A 26,726-nucleotide genomic window follows, 5' to 3' on the forward strand; every position below is an offset into this window, starting at 1 on the left:
AGAGTTAAAAAAAAATAACTATGGAGACACTAACAGACCTTCATGACAAATGAGCATCAGATAGTGTAAACAGTGACTCTTCCAGTCCTTCAATAAAGTCCTATCACTCAATGCTGAGAATCTCATTCTCAAGTGAATTACAGCCTTGCCTCTAATATGCCTTTTTGAGTAAAGATTGAGAAGGTTTTGACAAAGTTTTATTGACCCATCAGACTACTTTTATTGATGCACAATGTTTTCTGGACATTAGTCAGAGATCTACTAAGTCATAAAAATATTTTTCCATCATCAGGTCAATACTGCTGGTATGCTTACAAACAAGACCTAAGATAAGATCACTGCAGGACAACAAAAATACATCGAGGAGAAAAAAAAATCTGGTTTCCAGAGAAAACCAGACAATCAAGCCACATCTTGGATCAAAAAGCTAAAAGCTCCAAGCAGACAGACCACAGTCAAGCGTCTATACACTTGGTAACGAGAGGTAACAGAAACACCCTATATGCTACCCTGAGAAAACTTCCCCACACTACTATTTTTTGGGGACAAGTTCGGGTTGAAAAGAAACCCAGTTATAAGCAAAGCTGTTCCCTGCTGCCTCCTGTGTTCAGGGAAACAGGCTTTGTATCTTCTGTAAATGACTAGGATAAATAACCACTTCATAGTAACAATTTCTCTCTCTGAAATAACCCAAAACGCTGACCTTGAGTATCTAATCAAGAGGTAGTAACAGTAATTATTACATCACAAAGACCACCTTAATCAGAGGTCCAGGGATGACAGAGAGTAAGAGTTCTACACTGACACATTAATTTCTTTTTGTTATATTCTAAAATGGATAATGTCCTTCAGTATTGAATAGTGAAATAACTGTTGAGTCAAAAGAAAGAAAACATAGAAAAATATTATTACTCAAGTTCCTAAGGATAAGCTCCTGTGAACAGCTTCAGGCATTTCCCAAAATTCTGTCAGTTAAAACTGGGCACTGGAGGCATCCCAAAATCAAAACATGCACTCTAGTGAGTTGTGTCAACAGGCAACCTACACAGTCCTACATAGCAAAACAGAAATTATATATTTTAAGTTAAATACATAGAGGAGAGAGTTTGAATGATGTTTTGAAAACTAACTGTAAGAACACATATTGCAATTGAGAAGTCTAATGAGTATCTTTCATTAATACATTTTCAAAATGGTTTTGAGCCAACTAAAAGAACCAAACACTTGGTTTGATGATTTTGTCAAATTGGTTACAACTATGCAATTTGCTTTTAACAAACATTTTTAGGCAACCTGCCATCACTTACCAACACTATGTTTAATCTCCACATAGCAATCTTTCCCCTCATATTTTAAACCTTTGGAAAAACAAGAAATCTAACAGCAAACCCAGTAGTTACTGACCACTTGCAAAATTTGTCTAGTATTCCTTACAACAGCTATTCTACAACCCAACTGCAGTTGAGAAAATACAGAGAGTGAAAAAGCACAGAATAAATATATCCCACTTTGATGCACCTAGCCTGTGGCTGACCCTGTAATATAAGAAACTAAAAAAGTTTAAACCTGCAGTTCAACAGAAACATAGTTCTTTGCAGATACCAAGGGAATAAGGGTAAGCTCAAGTCTATGCTAAAGCCTCCCAGTAACTCCAGCCTACATTAACTACCTTCTTCTTTTCATCTTTTTGATTTCATGTGGAAGATTTCACGTGTTAGATTACATGTGCTTCCCTGCCAGTAACATCTCTTTGAAAGGTATTCAATTTATCCAAATCATAGATTATTTTCATGAAGTAAGTGCAGTTTTATTTCTGAACAGACACCCTACATTTTCAAATTCACCAGCTCTTTTGAAAAAAGAGATTGTTCTGTATGGTCCTCTATAGCTTATGTACATTCCTATGCTCATCCAAACATTAAGCAATGCTTAAATTTTTAACTATACTGCTGGTGTTTTGAGATCTTTCTGCTTTTGAGCTGTTCTGTCACATTTGACCTGCCCCAGGCCTAAGGGATCTCAAGCCAGCTATACAGGTACCCCCAGACTCATTACAAAGAGCAGTAAAAAACCTGTCAGGTGATTCTGCAGAACAATAAAAGCAATTGGGGCAACTGGCTGCTCCTGGCTTGGATGAGTGTATTCTTCACTGAGTACAACAGCAGCTGGAGGGTAGAGCCCAAAAAGCAGTGGCAAATGAAGTTAAATCCAGCAGGACCAGGGCAGTGATCAACTGTCTGCTCTCAGTACTGGAGAAGCTGCACCTCAAATCCTGTGCACAGTTTTGGGCCCTTCACTGCAAGACAGACATTGAGGGGATGGAGCGTGTCCAGAGAAGGGAAAGGAGCTGGGGAAGGGGCTGGAGCACAAGTGTGATGAGGGGTGGCTGAGGGAGCTGGGGGGGCTCAGCCTGGAGAAAAGGAGGCTCAGGGGGGACCTTCTCACTTTCTACAACTCCCTGACAGTAGGGGGGAGCCAGGTGGGGGTCAGTCTTGAGGAAACGGCCTCAAGTTGCGCCAAGGACAGTTTAGATTGGATATTAGGAATAATTCCTTAACGGAAAGGGCTGTCAGGCATTGGAACAGACTGCCCAGGGAAGGGGTGGAGTCACCATCCCTGGAGGGATTTAAAAGTCATGCGAATGTGGCACTTGGGAACATGGTTTAGTGCTGGACTTGGCAGTGCTGGGGGAATGGCTGGACTCAAAGATATTTTCCAACCTACACGATTCCTCGATTTAATGCCTCTGGAAAAGTATTGAAGGATACAAAGGTGCAATGCTTTATTATTTGTCCTCTCAGTGTTTTGCAAAAAGCTTTCTATAAAGCATTAGAATTTCTGCTTCTACATGAAGCAGCAGGAATCACAGAGTTGGAAGGGACTCATGAGGATCATCGAGTCCAACTCTTAAGTGAATGGCCCATACGGGAATAGAACCTGCAACCTTGGCATTATCAGCACCACGCTCCAACCAACTGAGCTCATCTGTTTGGTGCTCTCCTTGAAAGAGCTGTGCAAAACTAAAATGTCTGGCAGCACTAAGAAGTCTGTTTCAATACACTCAGTAAACCCCTAAAACAAAACAATCGCTATCACTTTTAAGGTGTATTAGTGTAAGCACTGCACCCCTCCAGAAATGATCTGGTACCCCACATTAATGTACTGGGCAAAGGGAAAAAAGGGTCTGAAGTAAAGTACACGCAGATGATGTTTTCCACAATTTTATCTACAATCAGTAGTCTTTTATATTTAATAAGAACAAAATCTTACAAATCTAAAAACCAATGCAAATCAAAGTTGAAATACTTGATAATAATAAACTACTATAAAATTGGGGGTTTGGTTACTTACTATCTTCTTTTAAGGAGTTTATATCTTCCCTCCCATCTTAGCTTCTCTTTTTTCATTCATTACTTGTTGGTGATTTTATGCCAAAATGCACAATACATACCTTTCATTTTCAAGTGCATTTCAGAGAAATAATTCTGTAAAAGTGAAGTTCGAAATATTTTCCTTTCATTTCACTTTTGAACACTACCTCAAATTGCAGTAGCTATAATAATCACGAACATCTATTAAATATGCAATACTACAAACTAAGATTTCCAGTGTTTACAGTTTGAAGGAAGATTAAGTCCTCCCCTCTTGTTGTATAATTTATCACACGCAGCAAAATATGATGAAAACAAAAATCACTTAACTGGCATACTAGAAGCAATCACAGCCCCAAGTTTATTAAAATGAAATATAGGGCTGGCCAGATTTTCATTAAAGGTGACATCTTTTTTTACACTAAGTCAAACTAAAGAAAAAGAACACACAAATAACTCCCCCATAAATTCTAGATGATGTTTTACAACTACTGACTTCGTTTCTTTTTCTTCTTTTTTTTTTTTTTTTTTTAAGCATAATGACAAGTTATTTCTCCTATTGTAACTTCCCTCATCTTTTTGCTCCACCTTTGACAGCTCATTTACAACTTCACCAACAACTAATCAGTGAGAACTTAAGCCTGCTCTGGAAAAATCTTTCAAGTGGCAGTCTCTTGAATACCATGAAAGAGGAAAACAAAAATAATGACTTCTAAACTGGTAATAAATAACTACAGCTCCAGCCTGACACATGCTCTAATCTCAAAGGATGTTAAATATTAGGAAACACTACCAAAATATTATTCTTCCTGTTCTCCAGTAACTTGCCAGGAGAAAAGCTGAGTTATGAGGACAAAAACTCCAACTCCAAAAGAAAGTCAATATATTTACCCAGGCAACTAAGAACGTGCAATAAAGAACAAAGGGAACATTTAGAAATAGAAATACATTACTGAAACTGCAAAGCAACATCCTAGAAAGGTCAACAAACAGCTCACTCAACTAAGAATAAAAGATTCCTGAAATTAAAATTGCAGACACTAACTTCTACCTGATTTTGTCAAACCCACATTTTGATGGAGAGCTCATGCAGCTTAAGGTCTTCATCCATCACTGAGGGTTCTTAAGGTGTTCATGCAAACATAAGAAAATCCTGTAAATTAAGCACGTCCTCCCAGTAAGATTCACTTCTCTTCAACCTATTTCTTCCCCCACGGATAAATACTTTCAAGACTATTTTTCTCCCCATTTATTCACATAACATGGACCAAATATATTAAAGTCACAAAAAGCCTTAACATATGTAATAAGTGAGTATTAGTACATATTACTTATAGTCTTCTACCTAGAGCCCTTAGCTGAAATGGGAAAAAGAGTCTAAATTTTAATTCAAATATATCTGACACAAAGGCTTTTTTCTTAGAGAAAATGGCTGGCTGTGCATGCAGCATTTTAACAGGACAAAACAAATGAGACTGTTTGTTTCCTTGTGAGAACTCAAAGGCAACCTTACCAATTCACTTAGGAGCAAGGAAATTAAAAATTATCATCATCACTATCACCTACAGTGAGTAATTTATCATTCTTGCTCTTCAGTAGTATCATGTTCCAACAGTGAGTGGCTACAACAAATACAATTAGACAGCTGGCCACAGAAGTGGGAGATAATGTGCTTTTGATGGAGTTTATCCAAGCATGGAGATGGAATGTTTGTCATCCATGCAGTAGAGTTGCTGCATTTTTATCACAGGGAAAAGAAATCCCTGGCTATTAAAACCCAATAATTTTGTGTTTTAAAGATTAAGAATCTGGAGCTCATCGCAGAGGAGGCTACAGATAATAAATGAGAAGGAGAAATCCTGCTTTGTAACATGGTGGAGTAGTATTTCCTTTGCTCAGAAATCAGGCATTCAAGGTGTGTTTAACTGTGGTACTCAAATCCAGATTTCCAACTTCTAGCTTAAAAAATTCAGTTTCTCATCTAATGTGAGAGCCAAAGGCTCCTATGTTAATACTTATTGTTGGCTCCCAAGTGGATGACTGGACGTTAAGAAATGAAACTATCTTAACATCTAAGAAGAATTTAGTCAGACTCTAGTCACCTTAGCTTCCATTTCCTTCCTGAAGGTTTTAATACATCAGTCACGTCCTCTGGTTCATTATCCTTCTTTCACCCCCTTCCTCCCTCCCACTTTTTATACACATCCCCTGCTCTTTGACAACATCTCCTGGGAGCAATGAAGAGATACTGCCATTTTCCTCTCAGGGGATATTGTTATTCAGCTAGGAAAGATCAACCTCGATGGACTCACAGGGGAAATGCTCGCAAACAAAAGAGAAAGTTTGTCAATTGATTTCTATACTGAGGGTAATCACCATTATATTTTATCTCAAAAGCTCACACAGTGATCAACTTGGAATACAATTAATGCAGTATTTTTCTAGCAGCATCTACTGACTGATATTAGCCAGATGTCTCATTAAAATCAGCAGTGACAAACCTTAGCTCTTTACCAGCAAAATGCACTTTTGCAGCCTAATTAAATTTTTTTCGGCCATTATGTTTGTAAGACTGAAATCAAGTCAGCTCGCAAGAAAGTGCTTTGGAATGTTTTCATATAATGATTCCATGCAACCATTCCATGCTTTGAAAATCTTCAATCTTTGAAAGCTAAAATACTGATAAATAAAATTAATGCTGGAAGAGACTGCTTTGTGGTAAACCATGCCAGGAATAAAGGAAAAATTAACAGAAACAATATGTGCTCTGAAAAAAACCATAACTAAACCCCTCCATAACTTTTGAAAGACTGAGCATCACATACAAGGTCATATTTAAAATACTCTTTTTTTGCTCAATCATTTCATATTTTTCAAGTTTATTAGGATTTTTTTTTCTTGAAGACTTGATAATTTCTTGAACATCAGGAAGAAAAAGCTATTTAGAGCCTTAAGCATTTTTAAGGATATGACTCAATACATTGCAGGATCATCTGCAATACACTCAAGATGCACCTACAGCAAGACATGAGGCTGATCTCTTACAAGCACGACTTAATACTCTGATAGGTCCTTTTTTTGGTCATACAAAAGCATGAGAGTAATTTCAAATAATTTATAGGTGGGAGGACAGATAGATCAATGTGCCAGTGCTATGCTCTTGGGTTTTGTGAACTGCCTAGTTTTCCTATTTCACACAAGCTCATCACGCTGTCTGGGCTTCATGTCCTCACGACCAGAAAATAGTCAGCCTATTATTATCTACTGAGGAAGAACCAAGGACAGATTTTAGAGGAATTTAACATCTTTTTACATGTGCAGGTAATGATAGGACAAGGGGGTTTTATACTATAAGAGGAGAGATTTAGATTAGGTATTAGGAAAAAATTCTTACTGTGAGGGTGGTGAGGCCCTGGCACAGGTTGCCCACAGAAGCTGTGGCTGCCCCATCCCTGGAAGTGTCCAAGGCCAGGTTGGATGGGGCTCTGAGCAACCTGATCCAGTGGGTGGCATCCCTGCTCATGGCAAGGGGGTTGGAACAAGATGACCTTTTGAGTCCCTTCCAACCCAAATCATTCTGTGATTTTGCCACAGAAATGTGAAGTGCAGCCTCTCCTGCCTGAGGGATCCTGGGGGTGTTCCAAGTCGTAGTCAGAGCAAATGTGACAATGAGCTGGTAAAAAAAACTGCATTATGGTTCTGATTCCTGCCAGCTTTTACAACTTACTGTCCTGTTACCATAGCCCTGCATACAGGCTGATGGGAGGAAGCCACAGACCCTTCTGTGGCTATTGCCTCCAGGGCTGTCAGCTCAAAGTTCAGCTCTGAAACCATTATGTTACATACTCCAACTAGGAGAGCCCATAACTCTTTTCTCTGAGTACTTGCTAAATTACTTCCCATCAGTGCAAAGCTTCTGCAAAAACAAGTTCAGCAACAGCAACCCTGCATTCATTCCGTGCTGCTGACACATTTCAATGTAAGAATGTCTACCTTATGCTGATCTGCAATAGGATCCCCAGAACAATTAACAGATCAATGTGCACCCAAGTTTTCCACTTGTTTGGTTTTTAAAGACAGATTACTCCACAAAGAGTTCTGGTTCTCATGGTAACACTGGTCTGATATTAGTTTTGCTGTTGATGGCAACAATGAATAAGACAACCAAATCTGTTTCCACACTTCTATGGCTGAGAAAAAGCTGCTTTGAAATGAACTTTAGGTTGTGAGTTTAAAAAACCCAGATATATACAAGCATGTAAGGATGGATTTCCAAATTGCCATTTTTGTGGAATATTTTATTGTAAATAAAACAAAAATATTTTAAAATGTTTGTATTTAAAAAAAACAAACAAACCCGCAGAAATCATAAGAGACAAGTACAAAACCATAGAACTGTGGGGAAATATAAGCAACTTTCTCTTTTTGTGCAGAAAATGAAAAGCCAGTAGAAAAACAAAACACTTAAGCAAACAAGAAAAACATTAAATATTGTTTTCAAAGGACAAATTGCAATCTTAAAGCATCTCCTCAAAAATTCTCAACATAAATAATGGACTTTTATTGTTCATTTACTGCAAGGTTAGGCAGCCTGATATGATGGATGAACTGTCAACTCTCAACTAAACTTCTACAATCCATCATAGAAAGACTGGAAATTTCACTCAAAGTGTCAATAAACCTAAATGATGAAGTGCAAAATACTTTACAGCATTCTGATAATTTTTTAGAACCTGCATTTGCTGCAAAATTTCAGAAACACTGCTCTTCCCCCACTTCCCTCCCCTCCTCCCTGCAAGTCAAAAAATGCAGGTACACATCTTGATTTATAAGTCAATGATACCACAGAATCACAGAAGAGAAATGAAGTTTCTGTAAGAGTGTGGTGCTGGGGAAAACAGTATTTATAAAATAAGCTATTTTACTTTACCCAAACATCAAAGACGGCTAAGATTTTGTGAAGATTTCTGTTGAATCAGTTATTTAAATGTGGCCATATTAAGAAAATTAAACCAGGGCTGCAGTGGAGCTTGATCTCAAGTCAAATCTGACCCTGCCTTGAGGCAACTAAAATTATCCTATGATTTGATGACAGCTAAAAACAGAAGGGTTTTTTCTTGTGTACGCACAATAAAACGCAGATTTCCATTTAATAAAACCCAAGATGTTACTGTGTCTTTACTTAATTTGGTGATAATTGACAAATAAATATGAAGTATTTGTACGCATCTGCTAATTCAAAATTATAACAATGATTTAAACTATATACAGGGGAAAATTTCACTTCATGACACTAACAAACTCTTACGCAGGCTCTTAGCAAAAACATTGGCAAATGCAGCAGCATGGACTAACACCTAGACTCATCCAAAACCAGGAATTACTTTGTTTGATGTAAGTATCCAAGATTTTGCTATCAGCTTAAGTGGTTTACATCATACAGAAACATATTCTTTGTGTATGTATCAGAGGAAGCCTGCACCTCTTCTTCTTATACACATGCAAAAGCCAAATAAACCAGTTCAGGCAGACTTAATCACAGTATATTAAATATTAGCTAACAATCATCATTTTAGAGTGGTAATTGAGATGTGACTTAAAGCTAAGCATGAAACTCCAGCAAGAGTTTCACAATACACTAGACTGCAAAAAGTTTAGTTTTTACTATAGATCTCAGAGCCTAATGCAAACTTTTGTCAAATTTGATGAGGACATTTTAATGAATTGCAGAAAGCATTTATAATCTGTATTGAATATAAAAGCAAATTACTGAGACAATAAAAATCTATAAAAATTAGGCCATCCTGCCTTTGCTTATAATGTAGCGTTTAAAAACTCAATGCACTGCTTAGCCAAGCTAACACCAGACTTTGTCACCTGTACCTCATCTTTATCCCAACCGTCCTGCCTAATGGTAACACCAAAAAAATCCTTCTAATTGATTCTTTTATCACTTATTCCACCAAAAGAAGCAAGTTGTGCACCATAACTAAGTCAAGTCATAAAGGTATCCTCACAGAGGCATCAATCTAAACACTTTTAAATGTTCATGTTGGAATACCTAATTTATTTTAGCTTTAAACACATTCCTAACATCTTTATTTCAGAAGTCACTCACACCATCCCAACGAAGTATGTTAAATAAAAATATTTAGGTATCTTCCCTGACTTGTACTTCAAAAATGGAACACAAAATACACAACACAAATTGCATGAGCCCTGGAAGAAAAAGAGGGACATGTTTCATTAATCAAAAAAAAAATCACTGTTTCTCTGTTTTCTCATAACTACCAGATATTGAATGATGAAGAAATGTCATAGAATGAATGTGTATTTATGGGAATTCATACTGAACAATGTAGGCACAACTTCAAAGAAGTGTTTGAAATATGCCCTAGTACGGAGTTTTCATTTAATACTAAAGCTAAGACTGAAAACTTTCTTTCTTCTTTTCTTTCTTTTCACACTGACTAGTGTCTGATAGACAAAAACTCAATTGAGTGATATCACACTCAAGTTTGCTGAGATTCTTCACTCCATTTAATGCAGCATAATCTGTAAAACTAAGATGAATAGTTTGTGCTCACTGTAATTACAACTCCCCTCCAACCGAATTCCACAGCCTTTCTAGAATTAGTCTTCTGTTGAACTAAGTCACAATAATTTACATAAAATGCAAACACTAACTTGCATACAATAAATAAAACATTTATAGTAAAAACCCTGGTTATCAGATTCAGATTCTAATGCTGTATTTGTTCTCCCCAGCTTTCACATCCAAAGCTCATGAACCTCCCTGTTGGAGAAGCTCTCTTTGCCATATGAACTGCTGGGTGTTTAACACACTAGCTATAATCTACACCTTTCCCATTTCTACTTTGCTTTTCACATTTTTACTAAACTCAGAAAAGCTCTTCTGAAAGCAGTGACTGCATCATTCTTGACCACAGGGGAAACAACATGTCTGAACAGAAAACTTGTACTTCAGAAAATGGGCTAGAGAACAAACCAGAATGATTCTAATGCTACAGCTCCTTACCTTTCCCTCTCCTCATCCACCTCTATTATCCTGTAACACCATTACTGGAGTTTTACATCCATCTCTCTTTACAGAAAGGGCTTATATGACACCTCTATACAGCAGAAATGAATGTTTCAAGGCAAAGACTGATGATAAATGAAGCATAATTAGTGCATTGTCTCTCAGTCCAGTGCAATACTGACCATATATGAAGAAACTAAAACTGTCTTACCGTACACTTTGTGCTCATTGTAATGCTCAGGGTGAAATCTGAAGAGAATTCCAAGTCTGGAGAGGATGCAGTATTACAGTCGATATGCTGTCAAAAAGAATAATAAAATTCTGTCAGTAACAGTGATTAATGTCAATTAAGATCTCCCTTTGGACGAAGGTTGTTCAGTCGCTCCCGCAATAGGACAACTTTTACAGGGCAATACTAATTCAGCTCTCCAAAAATGGGAGAGACTTAAAAACCATCTAATTCCATGTGACAAAATACCTCTAACTCCTTTTCCTCACATGCCCAAATAACCAGACACTGACTAGCAGTGGTACAAAACTAGACACAGTAGCTCATTCTGTTCAGGGAAGTTGCTCCTTGGTGACAGCTACCCATTGTTGAGTGTAAGTAGCACCTTTACCTGTTTTACCCCTTGTTCCTGCAGTCACATAGTGAACTACAGTATGACACTGATATGGGTTAAAGCTGGCCTTTTTCAATTTGCCATATTGATTTTGTATTGATCATAGAGTAACTCAGGTTGAAAAGGACCTTAGGAGATCACTAAGTCCACTGCCCTGCTCAAAACAGGGTCAGCTACAGCAGGTTGCTCAGGACCATGTCCAAACAGCTTCTGAAAATCTCCAAGGATAGAGACTCAGCAACCTCTCTGGGCACGCTGTACCACTGCTCAAATGTCCTCACAGTAAAAGTGTTTCCTAATCTTTAAAGGCAACTGCCTGGAGATCAATCTGTGCCCACTGCTCCACGTCCTGCCCCTGAGCACTGCTGCAATGAGTCTGAGTCTGGCTCCACCTCCCATATTCACCACCACCACCAGGAATTTACACACATTGGTAAGATCTCCCCTGAGTCTTCTCCACACAAAACAATCCCAGCTCTTTCCACCTCTCCCCATATCAGAGATGCTCCAGCCCCTTCACCACCTTTGCAGTCTTCGGACTCACTCCTGGACAGTCACCTCACTCTTGCATTGGGGAACCCAGGGTTGGACACAGCACTACAGAATTCACCTCCCTGGGGTACAGCCAGCTCCCTGGGGTGCAAGAGAAGATGCACGTCTCGAGCTGCTGGTCCTAAGTCTTCTTCCTAACATAGTCTAGGAGGCTGCTGGTTGTTGCCTTTGCCACAAGGGTGTGTTTTGCTGGCTCACAGTCCACTTGATGTTAACCCAAATTCCTCTCTGCAAAGCTGCTTTCCAGCCAGTAGGCCCCCAGCCTCTGCTGGGGTTATTCTTCCTTCCCCTCTGCAGGATTTTGCACTGCACAAATTGCAACTTTCATTTCAATAGTCTAATTTTTTACTTTTATATCTATCCAAAATCAGAGCTTTCATAGAAGAATAAGCTTCAGTTTTCAGCTGTTCATAACAATTCCACCAGAACTTTTCTCTGTTCTTTAGTTTACATACTCAGTTAAAAATGCTTTATCCAAAAATATCATATACTGCTAAAGTTAAAAGCATATATGTAGGCAATCCAGGAGACTCCTGGAATGCATGGGGGATAACTTCCTGAGCCAAAAAACAGACAGCCCTATCAGAGGGAATGTGATACTGATGGTCACCAATGCAAGCAAACTAACTGGGGACATCAAGACTGGAGGCAGTCTGGGCTGCAGTGATTATGCACTGGTGGAATATGCAGTCCCAAGGGATATGGGTCAGGTAAGGGGTAAAGTTAAGCCCCTGAACTTTAGGAAAGGGAGTGCTCAGAGCTGGTGTGTATTTAAGGAAGTCTCCCATAGTGCACAAGAGCTGGTAATCCCCAAGAGCAAGAAACTGAGTTCACCCTCAGCAAGCTGAGTGGTGCAGGTGACACACCTGGAGGACAGGTGTGTCCAGAGGGGCCTGGACAAGCTACAAAATTGGGCCTCTTGTGAGGTTTAACAAGACCAAGTGCAAAGTGCACCTGAGGGTGCTGAGGCCCCTGCACAGGTTGCCCAGAGAAGCTGTGGCTGTCCCATCCCTGGAAGTGTCCAAGGCCAGGTTGGACGGGGCTCTGAGCAACCTGGTCTAGTGGAAGGTGTCCCTGCCCACGGCAGGGAGGTTGGAACTGGATGAGCTTTAATTCAAAGCTTTCTGTGATTCTTCAGGCTGCCTCATCTTTCTTAGGGAATGTTTTGCTTCCAGAAAAGTTACCTTATGAACTATATAAAACAAGCAGCACCTGATCTGAACAAACACACCAAAGTATCTTCTGCAATAATCATAATGATAAATTGGAACATTTTTAAACTTACCCTACAAAATATAGTCCATTTGTTCTGTGGAATGGCTATTGATTCAAACAATTTACCTATAATGCCACTGTTGCTCAACTCATCAATTTTACTACTTTGCATTGAAACTCCAGCAAACGAGCACATGCATTGATTTTGAGTTATTTTAAAAACCATGATGGCTAATGAGAACAAATGAGCATAAAGCCATTAAGCACAACAGTTATGCTACAGGCTGCATGATGATAAAATTTGCTAAGCCCATACCTCTGAGCTGGACAGTGACTTCTCATGAACTGCATATGTATTACAAAGAGACGTGTGCACTATTACTAGTAAAGCATTTTGCTTCTGAAATTACCGTGGCTTATAAACTGCATTGGACATATTTAACTTTAGTTATTGTTATCAACACTCTTCAGGTTGATATGTTGTTTTAATTTATTTGCTTGCCTAACAAACTGATCACTCATTCATTGCACCATCAAACCTGTCAAATGGCAAACAGTTACTACCTCAGATTCTGGACCTCAGTACCTTTGTTTCATGCACACTCATTCACTAAGGCTGGAATTTACCTTCCCTATAATGACAGGACTATAAAGTGTATTTCAACAACTGAGTTGATCACACTGATCTCTCCTTACACTCAAGGAACAAAGACACTTGTAAGCCTCAAATGACACAACTTATTATAGATTGCTTAGGAATTTTATTTCACTGACTCTGGAAGGAATCTAGTCAACAAGCTCAGACAACATGTACAACACATCTGTAATGATTTCCTCACCTATGAACAAAAGAATCCTGAAGTAAAACTTGAAAAAAGAAACTAGAGGTGCGCAAGATCACCAAAGTAGTGATTAAAGTTAAAGAAATCTCAGTCTCAGCACTTCCTTTATTTGAATACCCAGTTTAAAACATCTAATACCTTTAAATCTTCTCTGTAATAAAATCATAGACAAGAAGAGCTTAAGTAACTTGCATTTGGATATACTTACAACTAAGCTGCACCTCCCCTGTTACAATACATTTAAACAGAAATTACCTCCTTACTAAACAGGTAATTCCCACTGAGGGCGGTAATATTACTGCTTTGAGTGCTTTACAGTAGAAAAGTAACTATATGAACAATAATTAGGATACCATTGTGGCAAAACATTCTTGGTCTAGAATAGCCCTTCTCTCAATTGATCTGAGCTGTTCAAATTATTACTAATCACAAAGTTCACCAAAAGTTCAAACTGGTCAGTGCTCTGGAACATGTAGATGTTCTCTCATATGAATCACTACCAACTTTGCTGCTATTCCTCATCATAACACTGCCATTACAAGAGACAGGACAGAAAAGCAGGCATAAATAATTCAGGAAGTACTGTAGGAACTACTGCTCTTTCAGCCCTGGTTATTTAGCTGGATGAAGATATGGGTGATAGTGAGTGATGGTCCAAAGGACCTGTAACACCAGCTATCTTAACACAGAAATAGATAAGAAGCTCCATTGCTCAGTACACTAAGTGAAGAGGGAAGCAAAGTAAAAGAAGAGACTATATTACAGTTTACATTCCAGTTCCGCAACTTGTAACCTACGAAAATGCAAGTTAATTTGGGGTTGGATAGAAGAAAACATCGGACAGAACAACCTAAATATGGGAAGATTACTAAAAGCTCAAAGTTGGTAAGAAAAAAAACAACTGATACAAATCTTCCAGTCTTAACAGCAAGAACCTTACTGCATTTGTATCATTTTGAAGATGCTGAAGTTTGTGTGTGCCACGTGCATTTTTCCCCCCTCCCCCATAAACCAAGGAAACTTCTAATCTGACTACTATTCATTAAGTAGTATGGTACCTTAATGACACTGGCTGAGGATATCAGTGTGTTTGGATCCAGCACCTCAACAACAGCTTCTGGAATTACAGCTTTCTTCATACAAGACATGTCGAAGCCATATACATCTTCCCAGAAAAGAAGCTTGTCCACATGTTTATTCATATCCCCAACAGCTACCAGACTAATGGTGCAAATGTCAGGATAAACTGTAACAGAAAGAGAGTAGTGAAATTTTATTTTAGATACACATAAAGAGGGCTTTTTCTTCTCTAAGCGACTAACATCTTAAAAGAACAAACAGAAGAAATTTTTTTAGCTCTTGGACAAGATACTTTTTCTGCTACTTTACTTTCTGGAGTTCCATTAGTCCTCAGAGGAGACTAGACACAAAAATTTTATTTTCCCACACTACTCTGTTAATAGTATTTCCTATTCATGACAAAACATCTTTGTAGTTGAATCCTACTGCAAGGAAATGATCGGAAACTTGATGTCTGAAGAAAATAATTTGGAATATCCTAATCTGGCTTCTATATAGAGATGATCTAAAATATATTTAATAACTGTAGGCAGACACTCAAAGGAAAATTCAGGTGAGGGATTTGCAATAACAAGAAACCTCTGTGAAAAGACCTTACTTCCAGAAAAGAGTAAATATTCTTACTCAAGAGTTTTATTCCTTTTTGTTATTGGCTCTAGCTGATACTTGCCTTACAGCCTAAAAAATTATTTCTGGGTACTGGAAAAGAATAATTGCTTTTCTGTCTGCACCTGAAGTGTAGGAAGTGAACCAACAGACAGCAGAAAATCTCATCAACTGCCTCCCTCCCACTTTTAGGATAACAACTATCATTCTTACACTATAATTCTTCACATTTGGGCCTTCCTTTCTCCCAAGAATATCTTCAGAGCAGGTAACTATTTACAGCTTTTCCAAACAGTAGTGGAAGACTGACATTTGCCCTTTCAACAGCTGCCAACAAAGTCAGTCAATCTCTTGGCAATCTCAAATGATTGAAAACCCACAAAGAAGAGCTGCTACGAACATGGCACTATCAAATAGTAAAAAAACCTCAATTTATATTTAGCAAGGCTTCTTTTCACGAAGCCTTTTCATGTTTTTTTTCTTAAGAGTATTAAAGCCTCTAAGGCCACATACATTGAATTCTTGATCTGGCTTCAGAGCAAAACGCCTGCTAATAAACACCTTATTTTATTTTATTTTTTATTAATACATTAATGTGGCAGTGTTAATAAAACTGAAGCTAAGTTTCTCTTTTCCTCCCCAAAATCTGGTGAACTGTAAAATTAATTTTGTCTTCTGCTCTGTTTAAAATTATAGCTTAGCAAAATGGATATGGAGACATCATTGGTATGGCATGGTAAGTCAAGAAAGCAGTACCTAGTGCCCTGTAAAATGCCGAAGATAGAAACAACAAACTGAAATAAGACCTTTCATATAGCCAGAGTAGTTGTAGCCTAAACAAAATAAATCTTATAAATATTGATGATAGAGAATAGTTTTCTTTAAAGAAGCTTTTTTTTTGTTATATAAAGACATGAAAGTAAGCACACTGTCATCTTTCTCACTTTCTGACTGTTTAAAACAGAATAAATAAACAACAGCAAGCTTCAACTGGAATCCTATTGGTAAGCTATTCTCACCCCTACTTTGCAACTGAGGAACCCTGAGGAAGTTTCTCCAGGAACAGCCTACAATTAACTCAGCAGTAAAGAGGCAGTTTGATGAGAATCCAAACAGGAAGGCATTCCAACTGCCTTGTCTGAAACAAATCCCTTGGTTCCAGCACACCTGACAGCTGTCGCACAAGCACAAAACGTCAACATCTTGTGGTGAGAGTATTTGCAGGGAGTTTCTGGAGCCATCAATAAGGGATGTCTAGTTCTCAAAGCTTTGATGCTGCTGTTCACTGGTGTAACAACTGCATCACACTTGGCTTTACCTCACAGAATTTCAAACCTTTAAGAGTCACCACTGATGCCCCAAAAATTAAAAGACAGTGCGACACGGACAACAAAAGCAAGTGACAACAGCCTTGGAGGGACTATTTTGCAGGGAAATAGACTTAACAGGATGCAATGGGACGGTGAGAAAAGAGATGAAAAGACTGGCAGTCCCTAGTTACAGAAGACACTTACGTGCTAGAAACATTGCAACAAAAAAGAAAACCACAGTAACAAGTGATCAAATACTTTATGATCTTCCTTTCTCAGACTAGCCCTAATTTCTGGGACATTCTGTAAACAGAAAAGAATTTTATCACCTCAAGCATGAAATATTTGAACTGGATCATAATCAGTTAATATTAAATCTCTTTGTTCTCACAGCAAATCCTTAAATCAGCAGTGGAGCTCACGATCAATTGTACAAAGTGCACAAGAACAAGGACAAATGTAAACACTAAATGCTCCAATCTAATCTGCATTTTTACTTTAGTCTATTAATAGCAACAAAAGTAGACAATGTCTCTTCAGACTTCACAAAAAGAAACCTGTGTTCCACCAACAGGGCTCAGGTAAAGACTGCAGTGATACATTAACTTCTGAATTTACAACCTCACTCACATCCAGAAGCATATGCTATACTGAGGTTTGACTGGAAATGTAAGCAGTGTTATCTAAAATCAGCCTAAATCATCAAAATACTGTAGAGTTTTGTACATGTTTAAAAGCATCTGCATAAAATTGCATTTGCCATTTCACCATTATCCTCAATTCCCTTGGAAACCCTCTGCTCCTTCTGCAGCCCTGTAACACTTCCCTGTGCAATCCTGACAGACTTGCCATTTTTTTTTCCTCATTCAGCCTATAATTTAATAATTATTCCTCCTTGCAGGTGAAATGAGCAAAATGCTGATTGGACAGAAGCACACACTCCTCAGAGCTCTCCCAGATTCATCGCTTTGACCATCTGTGTCCTTCTCGACTCAGTGCCCACAACTCATCCGTCACCAGGAACAGCTCACGTGGTGAGCAGGATATGATGGGAAATCCTTTATCCCTCAGCAATGCCTCACAAACTTCAGGATGCTGAAGGGTAAGGCAGCAATCCTCCAGATACACAGAAATAATATAATAATAATAATGGCCAGTCTTCGCGAACAAAGATTTTTGATACACAGAAATAACTCCGTGTGAACACCACCATCGTTTTGATGTGAACAAACAAACAATACTATGTTTTGAATGACACCTTCCTTGCCCATGTCACCCCTCACCAAAGTGAGCTGCAATCAAGCGTGTGAAAAACCCTATACTCCAGCAACAGCTCTAAAGAACAAACAGATGGGTCCTGGGCAGCAAAAATTTTATGTTCCCAAATAAAGCTATTATATACTGTACACATTACCCTAGACAGTTTGGCATAATCCACTTCAGCATGCCAGTAGGCTAAATTGAAGTAATGATGATATGACTGACTGAACACAAATCTAGAAATTTGGACTCTACTCCCAGCTCAATCACTGAGAGATCTGGCCAAGTCACAGCTGCTTCTGTTGCTTTTTTCAGCTTTCAAACCTCTGTAATAATGATCTTGGGCTAATAGTACCAAGTGGCTTAAAACAAAATCAAGCGGATTTAGAAGTTCTTCTGGTGAGACTTCACCTCAGAGTGAGCTCTTAGTTTTGGTTCATCTGAATTTGCATGTGCCCACAGTTCTGCTGCTATTCATCTCCACTGTAGGAGAGTCTGTGTTGCTAAGCTGATTGCTGAGCAGCTTTCTCACAAATGCTGGACACAGCCGTTGACCTGCTGGATCTGCTGGCAGCAGAGCAATAATTGCAAGCACCTTAATGAAACAGTGTTAACGAAAATTAAAATCTGGCCTTACCAACCAGTGCCTGTACAACACCGTGTGCTTTGTGAAGAGTCAAAGAAGGGCCTAAGACCATTCTCAGACCACAAAGGATAAGTGTATTGCAGAACCACCACACCCTGTCTGCTCAAAGGAATCTTTGGGAGTCACAAACCAATAACAAACTTACCAACAATACAGTTTAAACAGAGGTCAAAAAATTCTGGCCCTTTTCAGAAGGCTTTGGAAGTAGTAGCTAAATACAAAATGATTCCTTATGATTTTAGGGTATATCCTTGAATTTAATTGTATCACAATGTAAAATTATCAGTATGTATCTATACAGACCACTCAGTGTGTTCCTGATCTGGCTGGACTATTCTACATTACTGAAAACAAAAAAAGCTCTTACTCTGTCACGGTGTTCAAGTAGCTACTAAATATTCTAACACATCTCTTGCCTGTATATTCAGCTTTGTGACCAAATGTTGAACACCTGCACAAACCCCCTTTTTTCTGCTGCACTCTATAGTGTACAAAAGCTCATTGCAATCAAAGGGAAGCACTGCAGCAAGCCCTGTGACACAGTCATTAATCCAATCATTAAGTCAGTGTAGTGAAACTATGTGCATGGTTAGCACAAAGGGGGAAAAAAACACCAGACTGATGACTACGATTGAAAAGGTCAATATGAAATACAATACTGACAAAGGAATTAAGCACAAGGAATAAAGCACGTGCAGAACTCGTGCAGAAAACTGCATCACGTGAGGAATTAATATTTACTGACACTTAAACAGTGCTTCAGATGACACTGTCTAAGCTACTTAAATGGGTGAAAGAACACTACCTCAAAATAAACCCTTTTGTCACAGCCTTACCCTCCAACTATAAAGAAAAAGAGGATATTACCACCAGGATAAACATGCTGAACTGAAACAGTCTAATTCCACTAGTTATTTCATGTGGTCTCTTGTGTTTGAAACTGTGTCCTCCCCTCACAACATTCCTCCTCCAGAAAAACACCCTATTGATTTTTCCTCTAATCCATAGTAGCTTACTCAAACAGCATCACATCCTACAGGATAGTACTTATTTTCCTCTGTTCAGAGTTATGCAGAAACTGGGATTTCGGGAGTGAAAAACGAATGCCCACATGTGTAGGAAGAATTAGGGAGGAAAAATTTAGACTGTACTTAAGAATAAATAAGCCTGTCTATTCTTAAAAACACCATTAACTTGAGACCTTGATACCCCATCTAATGTTCTTCTATTACCCATACAGTAAATTAATGCCTTGAAGCTCATACTAATGAAAACATTTTTCATTGAGACTGGCAACTTTCTCATCCATGCATAGCTTATTCTAAGTCTCTGAGTTCATTTAGCTTCTCCCCAGAGCTAAATTTATTAAAAGAATTGAGCACCAACCTGAGCCTCCCTCTGCCAGGTACTTGTCCTTTGCATAGATGACAGAATCCAGCATTGACTCAAAGAGAAGGAAATAACCCTGTTTGTAGAAGAAGGGAAAGAATTTAGAAATCATTGTGCTTCCTATGCAGCCTATTTAATGACTCTACAAATAGATTTTATCAACATATTTTAAGAACTTTATATGCCCATTTGCCTCAAGAAGAGCCAGCACCTGGTGAGCTCCTCAACAGCAGCATTGTCACTTCCAACTTCAGTTATATAAAGTATCATACCTGTAGTTTGGGATTAATTAGAGATGTAGCACACACTAAATTAATAAACTATAGACAATACATATCCAATCTACACCAATATTTACCTAAGAAGAGTCCTACAGCATCAAAAGAAATCAAATTCAACTCCAACCAAGTGAAAACCTGCATGCATTGATTTTTTAGTAATAACTGGGAGGTTCAAAAAAAAAAATAAATCCCTGTTAGTAACACTAAAACTTATTGTCAGACAAACACCAAATGCATCTTTGCTACTTCATATTTGCAACCTCGTGGTGCCCTGTATCACCCTGGGCAATGCTCACTAAGGCAGGTGGAAATAAATCGTGTACCAAAGACATTGGTTCTCTGGGTGTTCAACATCATTTAGCAGCATCTGGACTTACAAAAATTTCCAGAATAAAAATGGTTAGAACTAGATTTGCACAGGGTTTTTTTGTGTCGGGATTAATTTTGTGGCAGGTTAATCATACTGCTACTGGTGTTTAGAATAACTCATTGTAAGTTTGAGTGAGTCATTTTCTGAAACAGAAAAACGTTCCTTAAACATTTGAGACATCAAAAAACCCATATGGCAGTATTAAGTAGAATTAGCGTTTTATAGAAAATATCCAGTTTCTCAACTACTTTTAAATAAACTGCAGATTTTTGAGATACACAGCCCTTTGTTTCCCAACAGATTTACTGATTTTATACCCTTCCTGTCTTCCAAGTTTGACTATGATCCTTATTCTTACTCAATACTGTAAACATATTTCACCTACATCCTTACATCATCAAATCAATTAAGACAAATTCAAAACCTGTGTTGGTATTTTCACTTAACATCCTAATTCTCATTTTGCTTAAAACACAGATTAGCCATATGGCTTGATCAGGAAAGAACAAAATGGACAACTGAAGTCCAGACTTGAGATCTGCAGTCCTACAAGCCCAGTCAGCAGTAACCTAACAAAGGAAAGCTAAGAAGTTGCACCAGGGAATTTCGGACTGGATATTAGGGAAAATTTCTTCACTGAAAGGATTGTTAAGCACTGGAACAGGCTGCCCAGGGTAGTAGTGGAGTCACCATCCCTAGAGGTATTTAAAACACATGTAGATGTGGCACTTGGGGACGTGGTTAGTGATGGGCTTGGCAGTGCCAGGTTAATGGCTGGAGATTCAATGATCTCAGAGATCTTTTTCAACCTAAACAATTCTAAGATATTTTCCTCCATTTTTCCTACCCTCCCATATTTGTCATTTTTTTTGAATTTATTTTTTTGAATTTATTTTTTGTTTTTGAATTCATCATCAAACACTACTGAAGACAGACAGCACTTCATGAAACTGCACTGCTAAGACCACCAAATTTACTTCAAGTTTGTGCCACCTTGGATGTTAATTTTGCATAAGACTCTTAGAACAAAAAATGCTGCAAGTTTAGAATTGCACATAAACGTCACTACCTGCAGCCTTCAGGATCAAAAACAAAACTGGAAAACCCAGAAACTTGACATATTTGTATTCAACAAGAATACAGTGTGAAAACAATGGCCATGTCCTCTTCTCAAACCGTTTCTTGTGGTAACAGGGCAGAGCTCCACTGGAATCTTCTCTTCCAAATGTTGCCTGTTCTTCCACTGTACTGCCCAACTTCTGTAAGTCCTTAGAATAAGTCCCAGAACGAAGACTATTGCATTGTGAGTAAGAGGATTGTTAGTAAGCCTTGTTGAACAGCTGAAAAGGCCAGGAGCTCACCCTGCACCAGGCAGAGATTATTTGATATCTACAGCAAGCCAAAAGCACAGAATTGGAACCACAGTTTTTATAGTATTATTCTTACAGTTTTAAAAATAGAATATGTTTAGCTAGGAAGAATTATTTTCAGATGCCTTTAACTGAAAATTAGTTGTTTTCACAGTATTTTAAGTGTAACCTCTAGGACATACTTAAGACTAGTTAACAGCAAGAGTCAGTAACCTACAAAGTCACATTTTTATGGATCAGCTCTTCACTTCCTCCTTTCTGCCCATCACCTATGTCTGCCAACCAAGTGCAAGAAGACACCCCTCCTCATGAGAAACACAGAGAAATTCTCACCATCCTTTCCCTGACCTTTCCACTCTGGCACTGTTGGTTCTCCCCCAGCTCCCAGTTCCGTCATCCCCCGAACTCATTACAGCCTTCCTGCAAGTCACATAAACCATCAACGGTACTGAATCAAGTCATTTATTACTTATCCCAAAGCACTGTGCTCGGTGTGCTGTGCTCCTCCGTGGTGTAATCTGGAATGTAATTTCACAGGCTGCTGCCCCACCTGTAGGGGTGCTCCTGGAAAACGAATTATACCTGACGTCCTTTCCCTGTGACGCTGTGGGGGCACTACTGCTGCCACCCCAATAATGCTCAGGGGTTTGCTTTTTCTTAAGCATGTATTAACACCCTCAAAATTAACTACTGCAAAGAGATCTCCAGGATACAAATTTGTGAGCTGCAAATTATTAGGACGATTTTGATAGTGGCTAAACTAAGGCACATAAAAGGTGACACTTTCTCTGTTAAAGACAAGCTGAATACACAGAACATCTTGAATGTTATGCTGTCATAATGTGCATTTTCTACTAAAAAGCTGGCCATTTCCTTCTCAAAGTGAACATAAAGTTCCTTATTTTTTATAATTTGCAAAGCTGAAATGAAATGTTCTCCAGATAACAACAAACCCCCATATAAACAGATCTGGACAGGAACAGAAACACACAGCACTGTGGAGTAACCCCTGCCCTACCTCATGTCTCCCCAAGACACCCATCAAAAATGCTTGAGCCCACTAGCAAATCTGAATCCAGAGGAACGTGAGTATTGCTACATTTCTTATATATCCTTTGTATTTGTATCGTGTGTTCATAACAGAATTATAAAAGGCTCACAAAGCTTTGATGCCTTAATATCCTGCATTGTTAAATTTTTTTCTATTATTCAACTACACCACAGCATTCTTGTATTTATTTTCATTTTAATTCAAAGCTCCATAAAAATATTTTGCCAATGGATCAAAACATAAGTATGGCAAGTTTTTGTAACTTTAGTGCGTCGGTATTCACCATGATAATCTTTGTGGAGAAAAAGAAATTAAGCTCTTTAAAAGTATCAAATAGTGCCATTACCATGTTTACAATAGCAAGAATTGGCAGAATTTTTGGTACAGAAGAACAAAACACGTAAAGATAGAATTGAGAAGAAATATTTACCTACTAGATATAAGGATTGTGTTTCCCCTCTGCCTTCTATCAAAGATGCCATTTTATTATTTTCTGTTACATTACTGAACCTGGTCTGGTTCTCCAGATTCAGTAATGTTTAATACTAAATATTTAATGAGATGAAAAGCCAAAACACTGGCCCAGAGAGTGGATTTTATATTTTTTAATCCCTAGTGGTAGAAAAAAGTGCATTATTTTCTTAAGCTGAAGTTTCTAACTACAAGATTCCCACTGGCCTACAGAGTAAAACACGTTACAACATGCAACACAGATTGGACAAGAAATTATGATTTCAGACAGAAAATGTAATCTGGCATTAACAGATACACAAAACTGATGTGGCCCAATCAACGATGTGAAAAATTACTTTTTACTTGACAAAATCTCACCAAAAGCTGTGGTGCATTTAAATGACAAGCAGTAGCTACACAAACTCTTCTGCGTGCTCTGCTGCAGCACCATTTCCCACATGCTAAGTCAGCCTTCATGCTGATCTCTCATGTATGATTTAATTTAAAAAAAATCAAATTCATTACTGACAGAGCAAGCTCACAAATTCCAGAACCACAGCTTGACTTTGCCATTACGCACACCCTGTTGTGCCCTTAAACAAATAGGAGTGAGAACACCAAATGGGAAGATGTGAAGAGTAGAAAAGTGATATCCATTACTGGTGTTGGCAAAAAAAAAAGAAGAAAAAAAAATCAAGCAAGGAAATTAAATTCCTTTACAAAAACCATTTTGCTATAAAGAAAATAAAGCATTCAGCTACTTAGTATGCTCTTCACACCAGAGTATTAAGAACAGAAAAAAAGAAAAGCTCAGTTCTCATGTATAGTTATAAATTATAACTGTTAAATAGATAGAGCACTTGTATTAATGCAGCTCCAAATATTAAAACAATAGAAAATATTAAGATTACAGAATGACTAGTAAGTGTTAAAAAAGTGCCATCACTGTGTTATCTCACAGAAATAGGGGAAAGGAGGAAGGAGAGAAAAGATGGTTTGCAGTGTTTCAGACATGCTCACTTCCTAGTCCTTTTCCCTAGATCCTGATATCCTCAACCTGTCATATCATTTCAAAATTATCTGAAAAAAAAATACAAAAAGAAGAAAAGAAAAACAAGGAAAAAAATATTAGCTATCTGACCAGAGATATGATTAAAAGACAAGAGTACTGGATTGTATCCTCAGTTTATTTTCATCTGACAGTCCACCTCTTTCTGAGTTTTTCCTTGTACAAAACTCTGCTGCATATTCAGTACCATAAAGCACTGCATAAAAAAACCAATTTATGAGAACACGCTGTACACCAACATTGTATTTGAGTCAACCATCTCAGGCAATTGTCTCTCACAATAAAACCTCTTTACAAACAAGAAATGCAGATATTTTTCAAGTGAATAACTCTTGCAACCTTTAGCTCTGTAGTTTTAGCTAGAGAAAGGAAGCAAAAGCATACTGACAGCAAAAAAAAAATCTGCACACAGATGCAGCTGTGTAGGAACATTCCAGAAAAGCATTACATACATTTTGTTTCTTTCTGCACTCGTCCTTTCAATAAGCAGCCTGTGAAGTTCACGATTTCCCTACCAAAATACATCAGCAATAACACAGCCACCTTTTTTGTATCTTTATAGCAAATATTTTCCTGCCCAGGTAATTCATGTAAGTTTACAGTTTGAACAACAAGTAAGAGATTTATTTGCAGGTGACCTATGGTATAAGCAGACAAGCAACAAAATGTTAAAGACTGGTACCTGTAGTCACTAACAATAAAATTCGTAGTTTCACCAATTAAGGCTTTTAAAGGTTTCACACAGAGGCGCATGGATGGCACATCAGAAGCTTCAAGTCCTGATACAGAGTATCAAAGAATTCTGGTCAGGGAAACTTCTACAAACACAAGGCCAGCAGGGAGATCTTACAAAAAATTCACCCATTCTTACATTCAAATAACCTCTCTCTACGAGTTGAAGGCCTTTCTCCTCACAGACCCAGTGTGGTTGTAGAACACGCTGTGACTCGGCCACTCTTTAAGGCAACGTGGCTTATTGAGTGAAGTGGTCCTCCAGCCCACCTGCTCTCCCCCTGTGCTCCTGATCCACAGCACACAGGAATCCCTTGTGTCAGGTTGCACACTGCACCAAGGTTTTGCTGAAAACAATATACAGCTGTCTTTGGAATGGAAAAGCCCAAATGGATGGCCCAGAGGTCCTTAGGAGTCCGACAAACCCTCAATGTTCAGCAATCTGCCTTTTTGGACACCAAGAGAACAGCTCACAGCTCATCACACCCCCCACTGTGCTTTTCTGTGCTTTACACACTGGTTTTAGTTGAACACAATCAGAGATGTCCTGCTCATGGTCTGATTTTAGCATTGTCAAACACACGTACTTCGGATGTCACAAAACTGCATTTAGTACATTAAAACCAGGATCACTTCTAATTTCTTTCACAGCCCTAAATAAAACCACTAAAGAGACAGTTGCTCATCACTCAGCCTCTAAACTGACGAAACCATATCCAGGTGAATTTAAAATGGGAAGATATTTCTTGGAAGATGGCAAGTATACATTTGAAATATAAATATCTACACATACACACATGCACTCACACCTCCCTGTCCATTGTATAATACTTAAGATGCTTCTCCCATTTTTCCATAGTTTAAGGGAACAAATTTAAAAATTAAAGAGAAGAATAGCAAGCATTTGTGAGTCATAGGTCACTTCTGCAATTAAGAGAATAATCATCAGAAACCATTACACTGGAGATGTTAATAATGCAATGCTGCATCTTTTACAAGACAGTGTTCTATGTGACATCTTTATTAGAAAGCCTAATCTAAAAACCATCCTAGGAGAATGTAGTATTTTTCTTCTCTGTCGCCTCACGCTTTTTTGATTTTCTGATTTCACATTTTCTGATGCTCCAGATACAGTTCTAAAAAAGAGCTTATAGTGAACTGTTCTGCACCAAGCAAAACAAAGCTATGGCTCCACAAAAGGGTTTGATGTTTACTAATCTAAAAGCAGTTTGTTTCCTAATCAGAACAGCAACTTTTCATATTTCTGTTACAAAGAAAAATAACTGTTCCCATGAGAATTTTCCTGCCAGTCCTTACAGATTCTCTCTACATAAAGAGCCAAAAGCTGACATATACTGAACTCCTTTTTCCTCTCATGCTTCAACATTTCCCACATTTTCAAGCACTTATATTCACATATTAACAAAGGATTTCACAAGGGGGAAGGAAATGAAAAAGCAAATT

General features: G+C 38.2%; 1 protein-coding gene across 1 annotated transcript in view; it reads right to left on the bottom strand.

The window, feature by feature from the left end:
* PRMT3 (protein arginine methyltransferase 3) overlaps positions 1-26,726 on the bottom strand; it is a 66,017-nt gene that overhangs the window by 12,187 nt on the left and 27,104 nt on the right. The window contains exons 10-12 of the mRNA XM_027696340.1: positions 19,934-20,012; positions 14,704-14,891; positions 10,625-10,711 (exon numbers count right to left, since the gene is read on the bottom strand). Of these exons, the coding sequence (XP_027552141.1) occupies positions 10,625-10,711; positions 14,704-14,891; positions 19,934-20,012 (354 nt within the window). The remainder of the gene's footprint in view (positions 1-10,624; positions 10,712-14,703; positions 14,892-19,933; positions 20,013-26,726) is intronic.

This window comes from Neopelma chrysocephalum, unplaced genomic scaffold (assembly GCF_003984885.1).
Source record: "Neopelma chrysocephalum unplaced genomic scaffold, ASM398488v2 Primary Assembly neopelma1_106b, whole genome shotgun sequence".
Classification (NCBI taxonomy): Eukaryota; Metazoa; Chordata; class Aves; order Passeriformes; family Pipridae; genus Neopelma; species Neopelma chrysocephalum.